This window comes from Kryptolebias marmoratus, linkage group LG17 (genome assembly GCF_001649575.2).
Source record: "Kryptolebias marmoratus isolate JLee-2015 linkage group LG17, ASM164957v2, whole genome shotgun sequence".
Classification (NCBI taxonomy): Eukaryota; Metazoa; Chordata; class Actinopteri; order Cyprinodontiformes; family Rivulidae; genus Kryptolebias; species Kryptolebias marmoratus.
The window spans coordinates 16,335,823-16,360,920 of NC_051446.1; the positions used below are offsets into that span (position 1 = coordinate 16,335,823).

The 25,098-nt window shown below is 38.4% G+C and overlaps 2 protein-coding genes across 5 annotated transcripts in view; both read right to left on the reverse strand.

Moving 5' to 3' along the window:
- The window catches only part of svild (supervillin d), a 42,779-nt gene extending 29,542 nt beyond the window's left edge, over positions 1 to 13,237 (reverse strand). For both annotated transcript variants that reach the window (XR_005234287.1, XM_017437896.3), the window contains exons 1-2: positions 13,111 to 13,237; positions 4,303 to 4,823 (exon numbers count right to left, since the gene is read on the reverse strand). Coding sequence is in view for 1 of the 2 variants with exons in the window: in XM_017437896.3 (XP_017293385.1) it covers positions 4,303 to 4,694 (392 nt within the window). In the remaining variant the exon portion in view is untranslated. The remainder of the gene's footprint in view (positions 1 to 4,302; positions 4,824 to 13,110) is intronic.
- A 2,673-nt stretch (positions 13,238 to 15,910) lies between these two features.
- Positions 15,911 to 23,439, reverse strand: LOC108247194 (glycylpeptide N-tetradecanoyltransferase 1). 3 transcript variants are annotated; one of them, XM_025010155.2, is made up of 12 exons: positions 23,323 to 23,439; positions 23,108 to 23,216; positions 22,773 to 22,917; positions 21,000 to 21,118; positions 20,333 to 20,424; positions 20,071 to 20,170; positions 19,766 to 19,893; positions 19,249 to 19,357; positions 18,905 to 19,096; positions 18,600 to 18,767; positions 17,865 to 18,002; positions 15,911 to 16,054 (listed from the first exon to the last, which is right to left on the reverse strand). In XM_025010155.2, exons 1-12 carry the CDS (start codon positions 23,340 to 23,342, stop codon positions 16,031 to 16,033), a joined length of 1,344 nt encoding a protein of 447 aa, XP_024865923.1. In that variant the 5' UTR covers positions 23,343 to 23,439; the 3' UTR covers positions 15,911 to 16,030. The 3 variants fall into 3 exon arrangements, with proteins under 3 accessions (XP_024865923.1, XP_017290612.1, XP_017290622.1); XM_017435123.3 differs by having other exon boundaries at positions 15,913 to 16,054; positions 19,766 to 19,936; positions 20,054 to 20,170; XM_017435133.3 differs by having other exon boundaries at positions 15,918 to 16,054; positions 18,905 to 19,075; positions 19,766 to 19,936; positions 20,054 to 20,170.
- Positions 23,440 to 25,098: the final 1,659 nt, after the last annotated feature.

A 25,098-nucleotide genomic window follows, 5' to 3' on the forward strand; every position in this document is an offset into this window, starting at 1 on the left:
GCCCATGTGCTCTAACTCTTCAACCGTTAGACGTAGGAAGGTCAAACCTCACACCATGGCACAGGACTGGTATTGATCCTGACTGAAGGCAATTTGGGACATTTGCTGTAAAAGCCACCTAGTGGACGGTGCAGGAAAGGCGCGAGAGCATCGACTGCGGTCGCCAGAGTTCCCGCGATTGCAAGAGCTCCCGCGGTCGCAAGGCCGGAGCGGCGCTGAGCTGCGAGAGCCGCCCAACGCTGCTTGCAGCTTTAATTGGTTTTAAAACTTATATTCTATAGCTCCATTAACACATAGCAATAAGACAGCAGTGTAAAATGGTGAGCTTTGCCAGCTTTCCCAAAACAATCATTTCATTTATCGATTCTAAAAATATCCTTGTAAACACGGCGCCATTTCTATAAATGTCTTCACCTGCAGAAGAACACCAAAAACAACCCAAAGCGCTGCAATAACTAAGTCAGGTTTGATTGTAATGCAGTAACACCACCATGAAAATACACTAAAAAACAGGAAACAAGGTGTGGAGCAGGTAGGTCGAAGGCTAGATTAGAAGGTGGAGCTATGATATCATCGTTTTCAAAATGTTTTGGACGTCAGCGAAGGTAGCATTTCAACAATGTTTTTGTTCTGGAACTTGTTTTCAAATAATATTGTTTTGGGGCTCCTAAAATGCTGTTTTGTACAGGTGCAAGGCTAAAACGATAAAAAAAAAGACAAAACACTTTTGAGTATTCATAAAAAAAACGTTCTCTTATGTGCAGCACCTCAGAACATATGACACGTTCCTGGTCACTTTGGACATAATAGCTTGTACTCTTGCATCATTTCTGTAACAAAGCCAAATATCTCAAGTGAAACTGTTGTAATATGAAACATTGAAAATGTACTCCTTTATTCTGTGTCATTTGAGCAAAACATTTAAAGTGGTTATTTTCGACATCACAGAAAGCTGTTTATTTTACACAATGTAAAAAAGAAAATGTGTTTTCTTTCTAGTTTGTCATGTCAGTATTTTATTTCATGTCAGTTTGACAAAATAAAACGACAGGGGTGAACTTGTTGTGATAAAATAAAAGTGTTTGTTAAGGGAAAGGTCTGTCACGCTTATGGGTGAACGAATGTTTGTGTCATCACAGTGCCTGTGGTCTGTCCTTCCCCCTCTACACCAAGCCCCTCTTCCACACCACTTTTCACTGGATTCAAGATAGTTTTCCAACATTTTTGGGAGCTTAGGCTTTCTTTTAACCTAAACAGTCAGCAACTTCTGGAGCAACTGAAAGACAAGTTCAATATTGTAAAACTGTCTATTGCACCTTGACAAAGTTTCTTGTTGTGCCATGCAACTCTAAATGTTTGTCTAAACGGACTAAAAGGACAGTGTATTTGTGGCTTGGCATTTCAGATTTAAAATGTATTGCTTTCAACATGGTCAAAAAAAAAAAAAAAACCCAGCCTACTTTGCCTTCAGATATGTCACGCCAGCACTCCTAAAATTTTCTTTAAGCTCTGTCTTGTTGTGCAAAATGTCACTGGAAAAGACATACAAGCATTCCACTGCATGCTTTCGACTCTGGAGCTGTAACAGGTTTGTTGTGGCACTATTTTCAGTTCAAACATACTTGGAGCACACCCAGCTAAGTCTGTTTCATATTAAACCTGACAACATTTCTATATCTGTGTCGTAACATAGCACTTTCCATTGGTATTTAGTCATAATTAGCTGCTGTAGCTTCCCTTTCTTAAGCTTGTTGTAAGTTGGCAAACATCCAGTGAGCAGGTACTTCCAAGAATGTCACAAGATTTTAGAACGACAAAAGCTGTTTTTTGACACCAGAAGACCAAATAATTATTTGAAATATAGCAATTTTTATGTATTTTAAAAATAAAAGAACGAATCAGTCATATAAACTTCAGATTGCCCAGGGCATTAAACAGGAAAGGTAAAACACCAATTTTCTCGTCACAGGAAATGTGAGTGAAAACCCTCGAGTTAATTTCTACCTGCAATGACTTGAAAGCAATACTTTGTTTGTTATTACTTCACACTCTCTATTATCAGTCCTTGGCAATCTTGTGATTTAATCAAGTCAGGTTAGCAGTCGTTCTGCTGCAACACTTTCTTTTGCAACCACAAAGACAGGGTGACACTTGTCCAATCTGCATTTTGACAATAACTTGTTGGGAGGAGCAGCGTACATCAGTCTTCTGCTGCCAAAACCAACCGTGGAGGAAGAATGAAGCAAAGTGCAGAGTGATTCAGAGAAACAGGGGAAGGAGGACCTAAACATCTGTAAATTATGGCCAGCCCTTCATTAATCAAAAACTTGGAAGTACATTTTCTCTTGTTCCAATAAATTCTATCATAGACACACAGAAAGATCAAACAGAAACAAAAAAAGTATCTAAAAAGATATAATCATGACTTTGGCAAAGCTAAAAGACTATGATTTAATGTATATAAGCGGGACATTTGACTTTTGGAAATCTCAGTAATAAAACATGAAGTTAAAACGTTCATCTATAAAACAACATTTAACCTCAATTTTTTTTAAATTTTGTTTTGTTTCTGATTTCAAAACTGTTGAGCAAGTAAGAATCTGTATTGGTCTTTACTACAAAGACTCACAAACAAAAAAAGCTGAACCATAATACCACAATGAACACAGTTTCTGGTACATTGTATACGTTTAATGATAATAACATTACCTACTATGTTTTTTTTTTTTTGATTATTAAATTGTAATGAAACGTTTCACTGTGTTTTATTTGATACGAAATTTATGCAGCCAAAAATCTAAGTTTTGTTGAAAACAAGATAGGTAGAGGAAGTCAAAAATTCCTCCGTTTATTAAGTGTGTATTTTAATCAGCAGTTGACCGTAAATGTAAAAACAATTTTGTGGAATGCCACCCTTCAACTTTGAATTTACGACTGAACGACTGCTGGTTGACGCGGATAAACTTCTTAACAGACAGATGTTATTATCACCGGAGCAGCTGCATTCCAGTTTCCTTTATGTTATTCCTGTAACCGACACACAAACATGTTGCCTATAAGGACACTTAACGTGTGGAACGTTAATTATAAATTACAGTTCTACACATTTTATAAATCTAGATGTTAGAGTGATCTGAAAGAATAGTGGAAAGCAACTGTAATTACAGCCTAAAAGCAAGAACATCTGTGAGTCAGAGGATGAATTATCGACTGACAACAACAGCCTCCATGTTGCTTTTTACTGTATTTTGCACAAGAGTATCAGCACACAAGACTGTACAACTGGACTGATTTTATTTACAATCATCTATACTTGCATTTAAATTAATCAGTTTTGCTTTGTAACATTCAAAAAGAAACCTGAATTAGATTAGCAACCACTTAATAGTTTAGATTAGCTTATAACCATCTTGCAGCATACGCCTTTTATTTCTATTGCAAAACCCACAAAATAATCAGTTCATAAAATCTAACAGGCATTTACACAGAAGTACCTTCATAGGTTGTTTCATTAAACAACAAGCACAAAAACTTGTCTGAGTTCATTCATTCTTTGCCCTAAAGCCCTAAATTTTGACACTACCTTAACACTGTACACAATAACTCATCTCTCCCCTTTGTCTCCCCCCCTCTCCCTGGAGCAGTTTCTTCAGGAACAGACAAGTCCAGCATTATTTCAACTTGATTACAGCTGAAACATCCACAGACCTACGACTGGACATGTTCTTCCTCTGTGTATGTACAAAGCTGAGAGGAAAATTCCTGCTAACCAGTGACCAAACTTAAAGTCATCCTAACAATTTGAGTTTGTTTTTTCAGCCACCAACTCCCATCCCAATGTGACTTAAATGGACTAAAACGAGTGGCAATTGCAGCAATGGGGCAACATGAATTTGGTAGTACCCTGCTTTGCACACAAGACCAATTTTGGAAAAGCCTCTCTTTGTGTTTACTTCAAACAGAACACAGCACTAAGTGTTCCCTTAGTGGGTCAAGCTGTTGCTTCCACTTCACTCACAGGAAGACAGCAAGCTCCTTGACTTTTACAGAACGGCTGTCTTTACAAAGGGTGAGGATTCTTCAAAAAGCCCTGGAACCTAACTTAATACCATTTTAAGCAAACATACACGCATGTCAGCTGCATCTCAAAACATTCATTATGTTCTTTAGCAGATCTAAAGCTTTAGGCATCATGGCTCAAACCTCGTCTCACACTGCCTGTTCTGTTCAAACACGACACGTACAAAGTGTTTGTCCTAGATTCAGCATTTGTTTTAGATTTAACACAATTTAAAAACTTACCTGAAACGAGAAGAGGTCTTTTCAGAGGAGGCAACCTCTGACTTTAAAGATGTAAATGTGTCTGTTTTGAGGTGAGTATTTGCCTCTTTTGCCTGAATGGGCTCATCGCCACCAGCCTCCACAGATTCTGACACTTTACTTCTGATGCCCCTTCTGGTATAGGTCGGTTCTGATCCATTATCCTTGTGTTTTTCTTTCTCCTTGGTTACTGAAGACACCGTATCGGATGTCTCACCAATTTTCCTATCCCTTCGGACAAATTTGGAGGTGAAATCCTCTGTGTTGCCATAGCGTTCGGCCAGCTCCCTCCTCCTTTCCGCCTTGTAGCGAGCAATCCGTTCAGCCTTAGTCTCCGAGGCAGAGCTCTGCAAGGTGTCTATTCCATCCATCATGTAGTTCAGTGTTATTAAAGTAACTGAATTCTAAGCACTTTTGCTCAACTAAAACGGTTTCAAAATTTTTTTCCTTTGGTGGATGCTCCCTTGACGGCAATGTCTCACTCCATCAAAACCATGGCAGTGCTGCAAACAAAGGAAAAACATTATTAGTATATCGTTGCATCATATAATAATTTCAGATGAACAACTCCACAGCTGTATCAACCTGAGCCCCCCTCCCCTTAAAACTGATGTCTGCCAGCTAAAAATCAACTGAAAACAGCAGTGGGGCTCTCATTAAACCTTTATTTCACTGACTTATATCGAATCAGCTGGTAAAACAGTTAAAACAGGAGGAGAAAGGGAGTAAGTAAGACAAAATAAATAACCTCATCAATCCATTTTACTGCTGACTTGTGTCCATTACGCTTGTTAAACATCATTTTCTACATATTTTAAAACAGTTAAACCATTTATTATGATTGCCTTATCAATACCTAAAGAGTTTTACTTATGAGGTAAAAAAACAAACAAAACAAAAACAATAACATAAGGAGGTTGAGCTGAAGTAAGTTTGTTCCATTATGTAATCTTCGAACAGAAAACCACAAACAGCTTGGACGCAGAGGCTTGATAAATGCATGCCAGCTGACAACAGCAATAATGATTATGTGCCGTTTCTGACCGCTCCACACATCAAGCGCAGGGGCTTTTCCACAGACATTTCTCACAGCACAAGTATGCCTGTGATGCTCTGGAAAAGTCAGGGCGAATCAAGAGAGAGACATTTATTCATAGTGGAGAGACAGACGTCGATTTGATGCAGCACCCAGATCTCCCTCAAATTACAGGGCACGAGTTTAAGTCAACATATAGGTTCTTACATTTATAGGATATAGGAAAACAAATGAAAGCAGACTCATAGTAAAAGAAGGAAGGTTAAAAAAATAGAAAATGTGAATAATAATGGGATAAATTGAGCTAACTCAGGGGCTATATTGAGTGTACCTCTTATGACCCCCAGCTATCTGCTGGTTGATAAATACTAAGCCATGTACAAACATTACAATAAAGTTATTACATTAAGCTGTTACTATTCACTCAAGCCTTTCTTTGAACTCAAAGCGACTTCAAACCAAGGCTCATGAACTGCCTTATGAAGGCAAAAGAATCAGAGTTCGACTGTTGATTTCACGACTGTGCGCACACTTACATAATCAACTCGGCGTCTACCTATAAAAGGAGTGCAACACAGTACACTCAAGTTTGTTCATGCGGACCAAGAACATGAGGGGTGCTTTGCTTGGAAGCTGCTTCTGTTATTTCAAGTAACAACGGGGTGACTGAAAACACAGTGGTGAGTCATGCCTTAAATATCATCACTCCCATCGGCAAACGTGGACTCATCTAGAATATTTGGTTTGTTAGGCGATTTACACCAAAACGATGAAGAGTGTCCCCAACTATTTAACAGTGGTTCTTTCAGAAATACAGACAGGGGAAGCATGCAATGAAATGCAAGAGTGAAAATTGTCAGAATGAATAAATAAATAAATAAACAAAAACAAACACCTGCTACCATCTGCACTAGAGAGGGAGGTGCATAAAATTAGAATCTATTTAATCACAAATGTGGTGGAAAGCAGAAACAAAACAAACAAAAAGTCAGAACTAATTTGGTTTTTGTAGCACTCTTACTCAGCATGTTGTTATATTAGATCCATCTGTCAGCTCCTGCAGACAAATATATTCAGCTCCCAACAGGGCATGCAAACAAACACAGTTCTCCATTTCCGATCAGTGGAGTGGTCGCTGACTTTTGGTTGCTCCACCGGGAGTTGCTGGCTTTAAGAGGAAGATCTGACTCAACGAAGGTCAAACGTGTCACTTCCTGACCATACTCAATATCCTTCTTTGTGAACGCTTGAATCATGGGAAATAACATATAAATCTAGCAAATATTGACAAAAAAAAGAGGCTATGAGAAGGCTTTAAATAATTTTTGTAAGACATCTTTTTTTGAACTGAAAATAGTATCTGATCATTTCTTCATTTAATACAAAGTTCTATTTAAAGTTTAAACATTAAAGTTTTAAACATTTATTTCTATATGAAGAGTTCCTCACAGTTACTTGAGATTACACAGCAAATATTTTAGGCTGCAGCAATATATCAAAAATGCAGAAGTTACAACACAAGACAGTTTAAACATGATGAATAAAGTACTGCAAATTCACAGTGGATTAACTGAATGCCTGATGGGAAACTCTCACACCGAATCACTTCAGTGTCACATGGTTGTTTACATTAAAGACAGGCCACGATGGAACACCGCCTGAAGTCTACTGCATTACGTTGCACATAAAAGGCCTGTTCAAATGTCAGAGTATATGGCGCTATTTACACAAACACAGACAAACCTGCTGACGTCCTGATTGTTGATCAGTGGCGCTCTGTGTGACGTGGCTGTGTGTTTGCATACCGAGTACATATTTAATGAAGCCATTTTAAAACAATGTGATTATGGTGATAATAACTTCAAGATTAGCTCTTCTTATCATAAGAATATTTCGAGTTATAGTTAACATCAAGGAAAATACTTTAAAATGTATTCTTTCTAAAGGCTTTTTGAGTGTGCGTACTATTGGTGATTATGGATAAGATTTTATTTGTTAAAATCTGATCTAAAAGAAAAAAAAAAACAATTTAGTTCAGTTTCATTACGGCATTGTACCTCACAGGCCATTTCCAGGAGACAATGAGAAATGAATGCCTCTCATTCAGAACTGCAGAAACAAAAAACACTATCTGCGATACATTTGAAGATAAGGGCCAGACAGAAAGTCGCCTCAAGGCAAACGATGACCTGCAGCCCAACATTCTGTGTATTTTTCGTCAAAAATCACATGTCTACACAAGAGAACAGAACAGGAATGCAGCCGCCACCCTCCTCGTTAAAACAGCAGATTTGCAAGGGAAAGGCCAGAAATTTAAATGTATAACAAAGTAAACTTAATCTTATAATGTTAGTAGCAGCCTTAAAAACAAACTGATCATTGTCCTAAAAAAAAAAAGACAGCAAGGTGCATGCAAGCCCTGTTAAGCAAGCATTTAGGGTATTATGACCGCCTCTAAAAGTCACTGGTTTAATGACAGCATTCATGGCAGCAGTTGAGTAAGTTAACAAACAACCAAAAATAGAAATACACTCATTTGTTTTCTTAATATTGGTTAAGTTTAGCTTTGCTGTTATATGTACAACAATGCAAAGCTGCTCAAACACTTTTAGACAATTGAGTGCATGAGGTACGTTGTTGCTTTGTATTCTCAATACATTTTGGCATTGCAACTGTCCAGGAATCCACCTAAAGTTGCATCAGACATCAGAGAATCATCAGAACACCACTTTCCTGCGCTGGACAAAAAGAAAGGAAGTAGTTTGAGGAAAGGGCCAGCTGCTGACACACTTTCTTCCTGAGGGAAAAGGGCAGGGAGTGGAAACTTGGCTTCACTGAGAAAACCAGGTGCCAGTGCAAAAACAAACAACAAAAAAAATAGACTGCTCGTTCATTTTTACAAGAGACTGTTGCTGGCTCAGATATGAGCTGAAGGGCTTATTAAAAAGCAAAACAAAAGATAGATGTAATGCATTTAAATGCTCACTTCAATAGCCAAAGTTAACCATCATCCACTGGTTTCAAATCTATTTGTTCAACAAAATAAAGTTGGAATGAAACGTTGCCACACTTTTTTTTTTTAAGAGCAACCCTTCTACAACAATCAGCCACACACTGAGTGGTGAACGTGTTTCTCATTAGAAAACAATCTTTTGGCATTAAAGGCGGTTTAAACACCCTGCCTCCCACAACTGGCAAAATGACGTTTTAATTGCAATTGCTGGGGCTTACAACAATCCATCCTGTTGAAAGAAATGTTCATCCACTAACAGAGACCTTCAAGGGATGATCCTGACAGGAGGATGTGTTTAAGACACAAGCTCTTTATTCACAGGACTCGAATCAACCCTGCCTTTGAGCTGTCCGGAAAAAGGGGGGAAAAAAGATTGGGTTTAAATAGCAGAGAAAGGCAAAAAAAAAAAAAAAAACACTAAAAAGGTAGAAGAAGAGCATAGAGGGAAGAATGGAAATAAAAAGCAAAAGAGGATGAAAGGGCTTCAGAGGGAAAAGTAAAGTGCACACAACGGGAATGACGAGAACTGCAGAGGTCAGAGAACTGAAGGAGTTAGAAAAAAAAAAAAGAAAAAAGAATGGGCCTTTGTGGGAGTGGATGGGATGGCTTTGTAGGGCATGCGTTTCCAGGGTGCCAAAGACCTCTAGTCCAGTTTTTTTTTTTTTTTAAAAAGGGGAGGGGGGCAAGAAGGACAGAGCCAAAACAAGGCCTGAGACTAATCTATGTCTCCCTCTCCCTCCCTCTTTCCCCTCACTGCCTCACGAAGACACAAACCCCCTTTAAATCCCTTTTACCAGAAGTCCTGCTTACTGTGGCCAGTCACCCGAAAGGCAGTTGACATAATAACCCCCGGGGTACTCATGCTTGCTTTCTGCTTCGCCTTAGTAACTGACACTGTAAAAACCTGCTGACCTGCTTGGCTCTGAGCTGTCTCTGTCACCAGAAATACAAAGATTGGTCTGCTGCATCCCATTAACGGAGCTTTAAAGTTAAATACGTAAGAGCTGTGTGTGTGTGTTTTCCTTCATGTCTAGGCTAGCTCTTTGTCACAGTTTTCCGGCTTTCCATTTGCTGCATTCAAAAGGAACCACTAAATAAGATATGGGCGGACACAAACAATCTAACACACAAAAACACGCTACAGTGCAAACTGAAAAGAACATGGGACACAAATATTAAACACACGAACTCCCAAACAATGCTGCAATCAAGGAAGTCAGGGGGGATGAGAAGGAAGGGTGGGGTTTATGGCACTTTATCTTCCCAAAGAATCATATGCACACACAACTTCACACAGACAGGCACGGATTTGCTCATTTGGATGACTGTCACAAGTTTTACACAAGCATAGAAAAACCCAGTGTTTTTGAAGGTATGTGCACATGTGGAAGCTACAATTAAAGGCCTGAACATTACACCTACCCTCGTTGAACGCTGTATAGAGAAAAAAAAAAGAGCCAAACCTTTGAAGACTTTACATTTTGCCTGCTTGAAAGGGAAAACCCTAAATCTAACCGTGACAGTCATCAGCAATGGAAGTCAAAGGTATGACAACCCTACAAAGCCAATTTAGTCCAGTTACTCCAATGAGAACCAAGGTTTTATTTTAATGTTTTCTGTTCTGAGTGCACTTACAGTATTTACTTTACTATTTCCTGCCGCCACTTCCTATCACATGTGTAGACACACACTGTGCGCAAAATCTAATTTAAACACAGCAGGATGTGGGAAATTTGATAAACAAGTTTTGACATGATAAAAGTAAAAGATCTCTGTGGCTATAATGGCAGCAACGTATTATCCAATAAAACTAAAGGAGGAGAATAATGACCACAATTATGATGGTGACTGCTAGTAAGTGTGTGAGTGACACCCCCAGCTTCCATGGATTTGTTTTTTCCCCCCCTCTTCTTTAATTTTTACTGTCACTCATCCTCATAGTTAACTGATGAGTAACTGCAGAGCTGTCATTCCCTAGAAACCATAATGAGACCCCCCACCAACAACTTATCAATATGGACTGGAATCCCAGAATGTCTGCTTTAAAAAAAACACAAACAGACGCAGAACTGAGCAGAAAGAGAAGAACAACATGAGGAGGGGTGAAAATCAGTGGGGTGGAATGTCTCATCCGAGAATCCTGCTGGTGGGGTTTCTCGCTCTCGGCTCTCTGGTGTCCACCGCGCAGAGCAGACACCATCTGGCCAGCTGGAATGCAACAGAGCAGGGGGAAGGATGGAGGAGTTAAAGGGTCTGCTGTCTTTGCAGGGGGGATGGGTGAGAGATGGAGCATTAACAGTAGTGATGTTAACCATTTGACGCCAAAAAATGTAACTTGTTCCTCAATTTGAGTGTGTTTTACTCTCTTGAGTAGATCTTTATAAAATACTACAGCACAGTCTGCAGACTGCATGTGAGCTATAACTACACAAAAATAATCAGAATAATTATTTTAGCTTCCTCTGTTCAACTAAGGTAAAATCAAGATATTTTGTAATCTTTTAACTGCAATAATATAAAGTATCATAATCTGTTAACACAATTCTTACATATGGTTTACAACTTCTACATTAGAATTTGGGGTGGGGAGGTAAAAATGACTTTTTAGATGCATTGCGTGGAAGATTCTGAAGCAATTTTCAAATTAAAAAAAATTATTGTGTTAACATTAATCTGTGCTGCCAGCAGAGTAGTTTCTGAGCGGTGCTGTTCATCTGAGTAGAGTTATCGTAGCTCCTGTAGTATAATCGTGTTGTAGGAGATCTGTGTATTATTACATCTTTTCTTTGATGAATCCTTAAGAATATACTGTATGTCTGTCAATAATAAAGATATAACATGGCGGTCTTTATGATTGTGAAATGATTAATTTTTGTGTATATATTTCCAGGGATAAACACAATGCTAATCACGCTAGCTTTTCTGTGACATTTTCAATGTTAAGTTAGTGCCCTTAATTAAAATGTCCATGTTTTATTTATTAACGTTCCATGGCAACATCTGTCACTCACATGGTCATAAAAACAGTGAGCCCTTCATAGACAAACAGAAGTGTTGGACTCATTTGCTTTGAATAGAAAAGAAGCTGTTTTATTCTACAGCTTTGTCCTTTTGCTGCCTCTATGGAAACTATTATGTGTGAGTGACCTGAGCAGTGAAGATGCTGACCAAATACAGTATGGATTTTCGTGCTGAGGCTGGAAGAGCTCCACTAAAAGCTAAATATAAATATGTCTTAGCACATATTAGGCTGAGGGTAACTCCTCGTACTCTTCCCCGAGGAGTTCCTGTTGCTCACACGTCCACATCTCTTCTGCTTCATACAAATATTTGTTCTGCAGAAGCTTTTGGCTGAGCAACTGCGATCAAGAGAAGAAAGATCAGGTTGAGAAAGAAGAGCAGGGAGGGGATCGAGTAGGTGGATCCTCAGTTTGAGTTACTTTAGCCAACGTTTACAGTTCAGCTGCAACATGTTCCTGAAGTGTTGGGCACCAGCCAAATGTCCAGCAGAACCCTGGGTAACGCTGAAAACTGTAGTAATAACTAAATGGTGTCTTATTTTGATGTAAACACGTCATTACAGCGTGTTATATCTGTTCAAGTCAGCAAAATGAGATTCTTCCCATTTGTTACATTTACACCAAGCTAACATGGGCGGCTGTGGATCAGTGGTTACAGCAGTTGCCTCCAACGAGAGAGTTAGAGCTTCGATTCCTGCCGGGAATCACATGTCGAAGAGTTCACGGGCAAGACGCTGAAGCCCTCACTGCCTCCGATGTGTGCCCCATCGGTGCATAAGTGGAGTTTGAAGCACCGATTAGTCTCCATAGAATCAGATTATTTAGATTAGCTTTGTAGAGATTCAGTTCTGTATGAATGTGTGTGGATGGGTAAATGAGGGTGCAGATTGTGTTATAAGGTGCTTTGAATTGCCCGATTGGCTAGAAAGACACTATATAAGTACAGTCCATTTACCACTATATCCAACACAAAAGACCTTTAAATTAAAATACATCTGATATTTTAGGCGTTTGACTGCATGACTCAAGTTGTACTAAAGAGATTTTGGTGTGAGGAAACTGTTAGTGCAAAAAAATAAACACAAACAGAGCAGAGGCAGCTGATCTGAGAAGAATGGGGTAATGTGATAGAGTTGGGATTACAGACAGCGGAATTAACCAGGACTTTGTTTGTGCTTTCTCAATCCATAAAACAAAATTTAGCTTAACTTTCCAAACATTTTTATGTGATTTGGGGGGGGGACTGGAACAATCAGCAGCAAATTAAATATGAATCAACAGGCATCAAGTAGCAAGGCAAAACTTCTGACCTTACAGGTCTTGGCTTTGCAAAACTGGGAAGAAAACAGGACTGGAATTTAAAGTCTTTCACACCTTGTAAAAGTTTAATTTTGGTGTTAGTAATCAAGGAAGTGAAACTTGATTCTTTTTCTTTTTTTTAGTAGTTGTGAAAACCTGGAGAAAAAAAAATGCTCCAGAACAGAACAAGACATGTTTCTGCAGAAATGGCCCTTATCCAGGAGACAGATCAACACCCAATACAGGTACACTGGTAAGTATTTAGATCCAAGTTTCTTCCAAAAACAACCTGAGAGCACCTCCCAACTGACACGGGTTGATCAGGTAAATAAAACAGATTCATTCATTTCAAATCAACAACAATGAATCGTCTCTCCATTTATTTGAAGTCTTAAAAAAAGACAAGAAGAGCAAAATCCTACCTTCCTGCAGGGACACTTTCTGCTGCAGCTACTCAGCTCAATTCACAATTCGGATGAGACTTAGCTACAACTGTGGCTCATCAACTTTATTCTATTTTTTTCTTTTTCTTTCCAGAGACAAATCCCTGTAAAACAAAGAAATGAAATCTGTTATTAGTAAAAGGACGGCGAACTTGAACATGTGCTGCCACGCTCAGCGCTGAAACACAATCTTATTAAGCCATGGATCATTTCACTTCTTTCTTGCACAACACCATCTGAGTCGGGAAGGTCTCTGGAAGCCAGTTGTGACACAAACAGCTGGGACGCCTTGCAGTGGGAAAATGACAGCCTGGTGAGCCTCAAACACCATAACCTCTGCATATAAGACCTCAGTGAGGTTCACTCCAGTCATTATATGAAGCTATGCTTAAAATGACACAGTTCACATAAAAGAAATCATAGCTTTTTTCCCCTCCCCAGACATTTAGTATGGAAAATGAAAGACGCATTTTTGTCGCCAGTTTGCTGAAAGTAGACAATGTTTTTGCATGTGTGCGCATATCTATCTGATCTCAAAATATCTCATGAACCACTGGACGAAATTTTAATGAAATCTGCAGAAAGTAATCATTGGATGTGCATCTACAACTGATTAACTTTTGGAGCCAACTCAATTCAAGACAGCCACCACAGCCAACTGACTCCTAAAAGACCCCCAACTACAACAACAACAATGGCTAATTAGACAAGATAAATAGATAAAAGATGAGAAATTAAACAAATGCGCACACAGACTAGACAATGGCTACACCTCATAAAGAGTGCAAGTCACAGTGTTTCCAATGAAATCAAACAAGTCTCAGTCATCATTACACAATGGGTCTGACAGTATTTGCATGACCAGGATTGTCTCTCTCTCTGTCAAACACACACAGGGCTGGGTTACTGTTAAGCCAAATCTAATAATACAATTTGTCATAAAGTTACCAAAACACTTCCCAGAACAAAAGAAAAAAAGGGGGTTTGTGACAGTGAGTTTTGACGCCATTTTAGCTTTCCTCACCCTCCTTTTTTTTAAAAAAAACAAAAACATTTTGTTTTCTCAGGTGATTTTGCAACCACTGCCCCACATCATGTTGACACGGTTTGCAAAGAGGCTGTTGTGTAAAAAGGACATGAAGCTGATTATCTTTTCTCGATTTTTCCCAAATAAAGAAGCATTAAGCCACATGCAAACTTGACAAACTCAGTAAACTCGTGAAACAAGCAAACGAGGACGAATCTGTCCAGCTTTGTCATAATTGGTGAAAGGAACAAGGCTAGAAGCTTTACCTCTCAAAAAGGGAAGCTACATTAATGCTATGACAGCTGTGGAGTCTGCGGATTGCAGTGTAACATGACTGTCAGAAACTGTCTTAAACGCCCTTCAAAGTGCTTGAAATTGTCACAGGAAACGCACAACGGTAACTAACTCTGGAGCAACAATGCAGAAGCAGAACAGCATGAAAAGATAAACTTCCACTTGATTTACATCGTTGACACACCTTTTTTTTAAAAATTGAGGTCTTCTCAGCTCTAACACACGTAAACTCCCTCCCCCTGCCCGTGAGACAGCTGTTCAAACAAAATGTGACAAAACCACAGAGACAGAGGCGTTTATCAGCTGTATTTTTTGAAAAGTCCCCGGCAGCGTTTACGTTAACCTGAGCACGTAACTAGCAGCTCGAGGCGACCGCGAACGTCCCGCCTGTGCGCGTTCTCGACGGCAACGACAGGAAACAGGAATGAATCGACACTTGCCTTTCTTTTATTTTTTTCTTTCAGAGCGCAGAGAGCTTGGCTTTAAATTGACATTCTTTGCGGAAACGAAGAGCAGACGCACGACTCCGCGCTGCCGAGCGAAGGCGGCAGTGAATGCAGCAGCTAGGTCCGGCGTCTTCAAACTTAAAACGCTTTCTCGCTTCTGATTGGTCGAAACTCGGGACTCCGTTGCGTTCACGTGCTCCTCGTAAACGCCCCTTCTTCTCTGATTTCGAAATTCAAATTATGACTCAGATATTTTATTAAAGTACAATGGCATAATTTATCAAAGGAAAATACACTTAAAGTGCATCTATATTTACTTATATCTTATTTATCTTATTTAACATTTTATAAAACATGAGCAGTATAGGGATTTCCTTTCAAAATATGAAGAAATCTTGTATAAAGTATTCAAGCCACAGGTTCCTGCACATCTGACTCTTAACTGCTCTATAACATATTTTAATTACATATTTTTACAAATCTGTATTAATATCGTCTTTATATCACTGTGTATCATAATACAAACTTAATTTATAATACAAAATTATCTTAGGAATGTTATAAACTAATGCAGAACAGGCCATCAGAAATTGTACAATTTCAATGTAATGCTGCAGCGCACCCTACTGGTCAAATGAGCACAATGTGCAACATGTGGCTCTTGGTTTGTGAGCCCCCTACACTTTTACAGTTTTAAGATTTTTCATAATTGGTTGTTGCAAACTTAAGCACAAAGGGACTTCACTTTTCTAAAGAAATGAAACTAAGAACTTACACGTTTTAAACACTGGAGCTTATAAACCTTTTGTTTGCCTCTCTTTTAGTCTGTGTGTGCTAAACTCTGGGAGTTCTGGGAATGAATGACAACTTCCTGACATTTTATAATCACACATAATTTAAAACATGTCTGTATGTTATGGTACTTGACTGACTTTTTGCTTGACATAAAAAAAAACTGAACATTAATGAGCCTGGTCAGATTTGCTTTATTTTTATAAACACATTTTTTACTTTAGTTTTTTTTTTTTTTACTTTTGTGTGTATATTTTGCACTCCTTTATTTTTTTGTTTTAACCAAGCACATGTAATTCGGCGTTGAAAACTGCTCTGACCCTTTCATCCTCACTTCAGGTTAATTGGGTAACACCAGGCCGACCTGTAACACAAATGATGAAATATTAATGGCTGGAAGCTAATTCTACTACAATCCCCAAATCAGAAAAAGGTGGAAAAGTTATTAAAAGCTACAAAAAAGCTTGGATTTTTAATTTCAGACAGCATGAACCCAAGATTTTCACATTTTGTCTTATCAGCCTCATGTCATATGTTAACATCCATTCATTGGTGCATTTCAGGCAACTGATATTTTCCAAAAATAAGTAAATGGGACAGGATTAATTTAGAGCTAAATGTTGAAACATGTTGCTATTAGGTTGAGAAACTCTTTAGATGGCATTTCATCAGGAACCCTCACTGATCAAAAGCTGATAACACATGGGCAAAGGATTACTTTGGAAAGCTTTTGTCAAGCTCTGCAAAATGAAAAAGGCTTTTTACAAATGCAACTTTACAATCCACAAACAATGCTTGATGCCAACCAGCGCAGCACTTGTATCCACGTTCTGAGGCAAAAAGGCCATTGTGTTCAGATGAATCAGTATTTAAGGTTAATTTTGCAAAAATATACAGTAGACGTTGTGTTTTTTGCATACTGTAAAGCTAACTTCAGTCATGATATGGGTTTTTATCAGTGTCATTGGTAACTTTTACTTCTATGACATCAGCATCAGTGGAAACGTACATTAAGATTTTAGAGCAAGATATTCTGCTTTCATGATGACACGTTTTCATTAATATTTATGTTTTCCAGCAAAACTACACGCTACACATAGTATAATAAAGGCTATGCTGTTGCAGAAGAAGAAAGTTCAGACACTGGTCTGCGTCACAGAAAATACGATTTATTGATAAGTCTTCTGAGATCTCCTCATTCAGAGGTAACAGAGTTATCATGTATAGAACACATCAATTCAGTTTGATGTTAGGTCATGCTGCCCTCCTTCTAGTTATGCTGAGACCGAAGCCACTCTCTGACAATCTGAGGTTACGCAGATTCTACACCTAAAATTGCCTGATCCTTGGGATTTTTCACTTGACATTTCTTTGCAATAAATTGTTAAAAATCAACAAGCTGGGTTTTTTTTTTCTGTGTCTCTTATCTTTTTTTGTTATGACAGTCTGGACTGCTTGCAGTTCTGACCGTTCCCTAATCTAAAATATATGACTTTCTATAAAGCTAAAAGTCTGAAAAAAGAGGGGTTCCAGCACTGTTGCACACCTCAAAGAGACAGTTCAGATAAAATAGTGTTTGTGATTTTTTTTTTTTTTGAGAGTGAAGTAATTTAAATATGGTACGGATCCACTTTGGTCTTGGATTTGCTCGGTTTAGCTGTTAGCTTGCTAGTCTGGTCAGAATTAAACTCTATTTCTCCAAAATCACAAAGCTATTTACGACAGCTATATTAATAACTGTTCATAACCTGTCCACAAATTCCCATTTTGAAATATCTGAATATGTTTGTTTGCAGGAAATAGTGATAAATTAAGGCTAGTTAGGTTAATGTATCATAGGCCTTAAATGCAGGAATGAATGTAAGCTGACAAATGAAATGAAGTTGACAAGATAAAATATGAAATTTCTTGTTTCATACTGTTTTGCAACATAAGTCAAAATAACTGCTTTTTGAAGGTTGCATTTTCCCAGATTCTCCAAACTTTTCTAATTTACGTTTCCACAAACTTTGTCCCCAACCCAAACTCCTCAGTTACGTGAGGAATTTTGACAGTTTCTAAGATTTTCGCAGCTTCGGGCTCCGCCATTAGAGGAGCAGGGCATAAAAGACCTCTGAGTGCACAGACAGACAATATTGTTTCTTGACAAGTGGAGAGATTACTTTGCTGAGTACCTTGTCGGGGCTCATGAGAGGACACATCCAGTTGTACAGGTAGTAATGAACTCTCTTGTCACTGATAGTGAACTTGAGCTTCTCCAGAAAACTCGTGTTGTCCATCACGTCCAGCGCACAGAGGATGTCAAAGCCTTTCTATTGGAGAGGGATGAGAACAGTACAGTTATCTTCACAGTAAGAAGAGTAAAGGTAATTTAAACTGAACTGCTGGTTTAGAGGTGATAACGTTTGAAAATTTAAAACTATGTTGAAAAAAATGCAAATTAAAAGCCTAGTATTCCTCAAAGGATAGAATATTATGGATTTCAAACCAGAGTTTTAAACTAAGATCATCCCATTTCGGTCAAACCTTTTATATGATATTATGCCTTAACTCATCTCGTCTCAAATTATGTTTTCAGGATAACATTGAGCTACAACTATTCAAATTTAGCTCAATATGTGTAAAATTGACTGAGTTCTGTCTAAGATTTCATTTGCAAAGGTGGCCATTTTGATTGAGATTATCTCCAAAAGTTAATCAGTTGTAAATGTACATCCACTGATTATCATGACCATCTGAGCAATAGTTATTGGCAAAGTTTTAAGAACCAATATTGCACAATCAGTTAGTGCTTGGAGTATCTGTGTTGGGGATGGCAGTCTATGAAAAATTAGTTTATTTACTTTGTCCTTTTTCAACCTATTTGTATAAATATTAAATTCTATGTGTTTCTATTCAGACACACTTACAGATTTAGCAAGGACCAACGTATCCTCCATGAGTTCAGCCAGCTCCGTGGCAGTAGAGGCAACGTAGAAGAGGTAAGCTGCCCTGAGACTAGTGTGAACCGGATGATTCAGCACTTTGAAGGAGATGCTATAGAAGCTCACCACACCTGTCAGTGTGCCACCATCTTGCTGTGTGCAGGGAGGGAAGATCAATCCATTTTCAACCATGACAGAACAGCATCAGTAAAAGTTCTTAGATAAAAGGCAGGTGAATTTTCTCCTTCTGTTTAATAAAACTTAAAAGCAGAAATACGGTGAGGTCGAACCTCCACCACGTAGGTGTCATTCCCACTCTCCCTCGGCAAGAACCAGTGCTCTACTTCCTGCAGCGATAAGAGGGGGCTGAGGTGAAACTTGCTGCGATTTTCCTGAAGTAGTGAGAGGATCCCTGGAGCATCTTCTTTGATCATACAGCGCAGACCTTGCACCTTTGTAACCTTGGGGAAAAAAACGAAGAGCTATAACAGGGCAGACAAAAAATACCCTTCAGAAAATGCGGCACAAAACCTTCATGTTTAAATTGATATTTACTGTCTTTTTTTTCTTTTCTTCCCTTCCCCCAAAAACGTGTCAGTTCAGAAGCAGTCTCCAGATGGCAGCACACACTAACCTTAGGCAGACGGTTGAACTTCAGGGCTCGCTGAAGACTCATGTTCTGTCTCAGTCCCGGGAAGTTGACCTCTATTAGCTTGCGAGGATTCAAGGGACGATGCCACAAACTAAAAGGATTAGTTTGTTTATTTTGAAAAGATAAAGATAAAAACAGAAGTTGCTTCAGACAGGAATGGGACAATAATCCCATGTAAAAACTCAAGTAATTGCTCCTCTCAGTTCCTAGATGTTTATATTCTGATGTTTTAAGAAGAGGTGATGTTTCACAGTGGTAAAAATGGTCCTGTTCCAACTTTATGTTGGTGCCATAAGGTTTGAAATTACCTTGTTTTTGCCACAAAAATTGTGCATTTTGTTAGTTTAAATATTTGATATTTTTACCAACTTCCATTATGAATAAAACATGGGTTTATATTATTTCCAAAGAATTGCATTTTGTTTGTTTTCTTTCTTTTGCATTTCACACAACACCCCAACCTTTTCAGAATCGGGGTTGTAAATATGACTCCTATTACCTGCAGGAGCTCAGCGGCGTGGGCAGCACTGTCCCAGCTGTGTACATAGCTTGGTAGAGACCCTGCTGGTTGACCCGTCTGGTGAGTTCCCGGATCAGAACTGGAGTCATCCGTTTGAGGCGCAGCTTCTTATGGACACAAAGGAATTTGACTTGCACCAACCGCTTCTTCCTGCATGACATACTTCAGGCCTTAGCTTTAAGCTTAGCTCCGTGTAAGGATACTGCTCATCAGTTTTTTTTTTTTTTACACAATGCATATTTTTGCACATATTTACGAGCTACTCACGTCTCATAAATGCAAACCTCAGCAGGAACAGCGGCAATGAAGCCAACCAATTTCTTGTTGCCCTCTACTCTCACACCCAAGTGCCACTGGGGCAGCCAGTTTGGAGGTTGCAAAGCCCTCAAGAGAGAAAAATTACACTGTTAATGTCTCCAAATAGCAGCTTTTTTCCAATCATATCAAAGGTTTTTCTTATCTTCAGGCAAAAAATGTCTGTAAATATCATTAGTATAAAAAATCCACCAATTTAGAGGTCTTTGAATGCATCTTCTTGAAGCTTACCATTGGAGATATTCCAGAGAGAAGTCAAATCTGATTGTGTTGTCATCATCTTCTATGTAGTTCTCATTAAGGAGATTACACAGCTCTCTCAACTGAAATAAGATAAACAAAAGCATAGAATTTGTTGACAAAAAGAAGTTTTCCTCCTGAGCTTTAATTTCCTGGGTTTCAAATTTCTGTTGAGTTGACTGACCTGTTTGGCAAACAGCTGGTAAAATAATCTGGAGAGCAGCAGAGCTAATAATTGTACCTTAAGTTAATTAGTGCTGAAGACAGGATGAGCGTTGCTGTCAGGCATTTGTGTTTTCAGGAAGTGGCAGCTTTCCTTTTTTTTTAGCAGCCTCGAGACCTAACTCCCAATGGTCAAATGGAGGAACACGGCAAACTAATCTTGCACATGTCTACTCCACTCCGCTTTCACAATTTTAGCCAATTGGTCACGACTATGCATCTGTGTCAGCTTAAAATACCAGAATTGTTGCAGATGTGTTTGTCTCTCGGGAGACATTTTCCCGTCAAAGAAATCTTCAAAATTTGACCCAATACCAGTCTAAAGTTTAAACTGCAGCTGATGAATTCCATCTGATGTCATGCAAAAACTCTCCCACACAAAGAGGTTTGATTATTTACCAAATGGATGACTTCAACAGAACAATAAGTAACTTACCACTGGAGGGCTGCTCAGGTCAGGCGTATCCCAGGAGAAACCCTGAGGAAGGGAGTAGGGCTCATTTCGAACACTGATTTCAGCCTCTGCCACTGGGCCTTGAGTCATAATGCTGTCACCTAAATGAGAAACACTTAACTTCCAGCTCAGCCACATGAAACATAAACATGATTATGCATTGATATAATCAACAAGCAAGCCATGATAGCAACAAGCTCCATAGGTAGGTTGGAGAAAATAACTGTGAATTGTGTATAAGAGGAATGATGGTGATGGTAAATTTATCTTAGCCCCATCATACTGGTGTTTTGGACAGACACAGCTTTGGGCTCTTTTCTGAGTGAGAGGGTTTTTCTTTCAGCAGTGGTGGACCACAGCCACGACTGATTCTGTGAGTTCCCGAGGCCAGATCAAGCTGTGGCTTATGAGCCCGAAGGTGTCTTTGTGTCAGAGTGTGCTAATGACTCTGGTGCAGACAACTTCCCTTTTGTCTTAACTAATTCCAGGAGTATAAATTTATCCATCCAGTTTGACTAATTTGGTCTTGGACTGTTTGGTCTTGATTATTTGCTTTACAGCCCAAGACCTGTAACGCTTTATGACAACCAAGACACTCACAGCCGCCTCTATGGCCATTACTACATATCAGAGCCACCACTGTTGGATGATGAATTGTGGTAATGAGTTGGCTAGTGGTGATTTCTGTTGCTATATTATATTAACAACGGCACTCTGGAAAGCATAAAGGTTATTTTAAATAGACTGACTAATTTAAGTGATGAGCATGCATGTACATACCTCATACAAATTTTAGGTTAATTGCTAAATTTGACAGAATAATAATTTTGAGATTGCACTAATTCAAGATAGTTTGAGAGCACAAGAGCCTCTTTTCTTATTTCTGAAAAGAGTCAAATTATCTGGTTCATTAAATGAGACAACATTTCTTTCAATATGAAAGCACATGTTTATTTAGGTAGGTAGCAAACATCACTTAGGGACCTACATGTAATTTACCAACCCATCCATTCTCATTACCTATAATGCTTTATTTTCTAAGCATAAAATGTAGTAATGTGCTGTAGTTAGAATGAGCTAATTAAATGCTAGAAAATGGTTGATGTAATTTAAATGTAAAATAATAGATATTTTTAATAGTTTTTGAAAATGCACAATGGATTTTTATTTTACTCCAGAAATACTTCCTTTAGGTTTTGGGAAATAAATTCTTACAATTGTTTCTGAAGTCTTATGTATTTAAATATTAACGGACTGAACAAACAAACTGAAGTTCAGAACTTTTGAAGTGGGGCTCTGTGGAAAGGTTATGAACAGTTAATAACTTACTGTTTTTAGATGGCATTTTGAACAGTCTTATTTAGGAAAAATCAAGTTTGATTCTGACTGAATAAACAAGCCAGTGACAATAAACAAGCAATTTTCTGTTACACAGTTATTACAGCACAAATATGAGCTAGTTACTGGTGCTTCTCTTTGTGCTTGCAACTATATAGTTTTGTTTAAATAACGGTGTAATATGAAACTGACATTTACGGACATGATATTTACTGCAAATAAACCCATAGCTTTCAAAATACCCTGATATAATTTTTTTGCCTTTTCTAAACTATAATACAAAGGTTATGTTTTCATTAACTTGAATAAAGCCAAACTTGATTTAATTCTCAATCATCATGCTAAGCTTAGCTACAGACCATTTTGTATTAAAAGAAATTTAGTTCTTAAATTACAGAGAAATTATTTTCTTCTCACCCAGTTTGGGGACAGGTTGTGTGTCCCAGAAGTGGTAGGTATGTTGTTTGGCGTCTTGCAGGGTCTTTGGCAAACTTTGGCCCACAGAGAAGAGATGAAGGGCTTTCTGTATCTCCTGCTGTTTCTTCTCTGGCAGTGAGTCCAACTGGCACAGCAAATAAAAAAAAGGGGGTTTAAAAACCCCTTCTTTAACTGATCAACTGCGAAGGTTATCAACCTGAGTTCAAGTGTCCAGTGAAGCCTGATTGTTTCAGCAAACCCGTCTTATGCAAACAAAGCGTCAAATTTATATCTAATGGGGTGCAAAAGTGTCATACACACTCTAAAACACAAACCATGGCAAATGGGTCTCTGGGTCCCTCTGATCTCCAAGCATCTTCTTTCTTTTGCTTCTTTTTGCTCTTTTTAAGACTGCCACTCTCACCATCTGTCAGCTTCTTGTCACTAAAAGACAGTTAGTAGTAGTAGTTTCTGTATATTCCTGTACTTTTAGAAAAGTAAATTTAGACATCCTAATTATACTGACAACAGAGAATACATGTGTACTTACAAAGATTTTAAATCCGTCATTGTAAAAAAAGTGTAACTCTGCGAGGCTGTTGGCGTGTTCGAGGTATTTTTTTTTTCCTAATTTTCAGTTGCTGCACTCTTATCTCTGAAAGCAGTGAGGGGAGGAGAGGGACTTCCTACACCACCCAACCCAACTCACACCCAGCTGACAGATAACAGGACAATACCACCATTACATTCACCTTCTTACAGTTTTTAAACACATTTTGAACAGAGAATTCTGGTATTAAAGCATGGTCAGGTCTTAAATTTTATTGCCTCCGATTCAGTTCCTTTTCACAGTTTAATAAAACTATGTCTTGTGAACTTGATAATTACTTTTTATGTTTAGTAGTTTAACTATGATTTAGTGATTTATTATTAAGCTGCTTTGGATTGTTCTGAAAAAAACCCCCAAACATTCATTAATCAGGAAAACATCCAATTCAACCACCTGCTTCTATGGCATTGTGGCATCATCATCAACAAACATACACGAGGGCACAAAAAGCCCTATTATTCACATATTTCTAGTGACAAAACAAAAACAGAAGCTCATATTAACCTGTGTTCCCACTTAAGAACAATTCTGACAGGGTTACCAAAAACAAAAAAATTAAAGGCTGCCATCTGAATTGAGTTGGCTTTAAAAGTGAATCAGTTGTAGATGTATATCTAATAACCATTTCCTGAAAGTTTACTTAAAACTTGTCCAGTGGTTCATGACATATTTTGGTAACAGACACACAAACACACACCACACACACACACTCAGTCACAGGCAAAAACATAATCATCCACCCTCACCTTTTGGTAGCAGGTTATGGGACATGTTCAGTTCCATAAAACAAAAATGCTAAGGATGTACAAACAAGCAATTTAACATTTTTGGAAGGGTAGATCCCATAAGTGTTCCTCCTCCCTCTATCTCTTTTTCTCAAGTATCTCCTAAGCCCCTAATTTGAAGTCATAAGGGATAACACTTAAAATACCCCACTATGAAATGGGAGAAATAGATGACAACAACTGTCGACAATTTCTTTAAACAGCCTTGGTGTCTTTTTGCCTTATTCCCAATTCTCTGTGATTTGCAACAAAGTTTGACAAATTGTTTTGTATGCTTGCTAAGGAAGGTAGCCAGTAATATCAGATGTGAAATACATTAAAGATGGTAACCCTTTGTTTAAAATGTGCACCTGAAGGTTTTCTGTTTGTTAGGCTAGATAGCCCTACAACCTTTTAGCCTTTTACCTACAGTCCTGCTCAACATTATTGGCACCTCTTCATGATTTGCATAGCTGAGTGAATATCTTCAGAAATAAATGGAAATGTTCAAAACTTATATCAGCAGAATCTTTCAATTTCAGGTCCAAAGTAATTTAACAAAGACAATTACCATTTCAACTTAAATATTTTAATTCCAAAGGACAAAACAGAAAACCAGCATGTGCACTAATATTGACACCCCTCTTTAATATTTGGTTGCACAGCCTTTGGCAGCAATGACGGCCTCCAAACGTTTCTTATATTCATCTATAAGCTTCTTGCACTTCTCGGGTGGCATTTTCTCCCACACTTCTTTTGCAATATGCTCAAGCTCTTGTACATTTGCAGGGTTCCTTTCGCCAATGGCAGATTTCAGCTCCACCCAAAGATTTTCAATTGGATTGAGATCAGGACTCATTGCTGGCCATTTTAAAACAGTCCATTTTTTCCCTTTCAACCAGGCCTGTGTGCTTTGGGTCGTTGTCTTGCTGGAGGACCCAGGATCTTCGCC

Coding starts and splice junctions, on each gene's coding strand:
- LOC108247194 (XM_017435123.3), bottom strand. CDS start 23,342: ATGACGGATTTAAAATCTTT. Junction 20,425..20,999: donor ACCTGAGCAGCCCTCCAGTG/GTAAGTTACTTA, acceptor ATCTTATTTCAG/TTGAGAGAGCTGTGTAATCT. Junction 18,768..18,904: donor ATGACACCTACGTGGTGGAG/GTTCGACCTCAC, acceptor CCCTGCACACAG/CAAGATGGTGGCACACTGAC.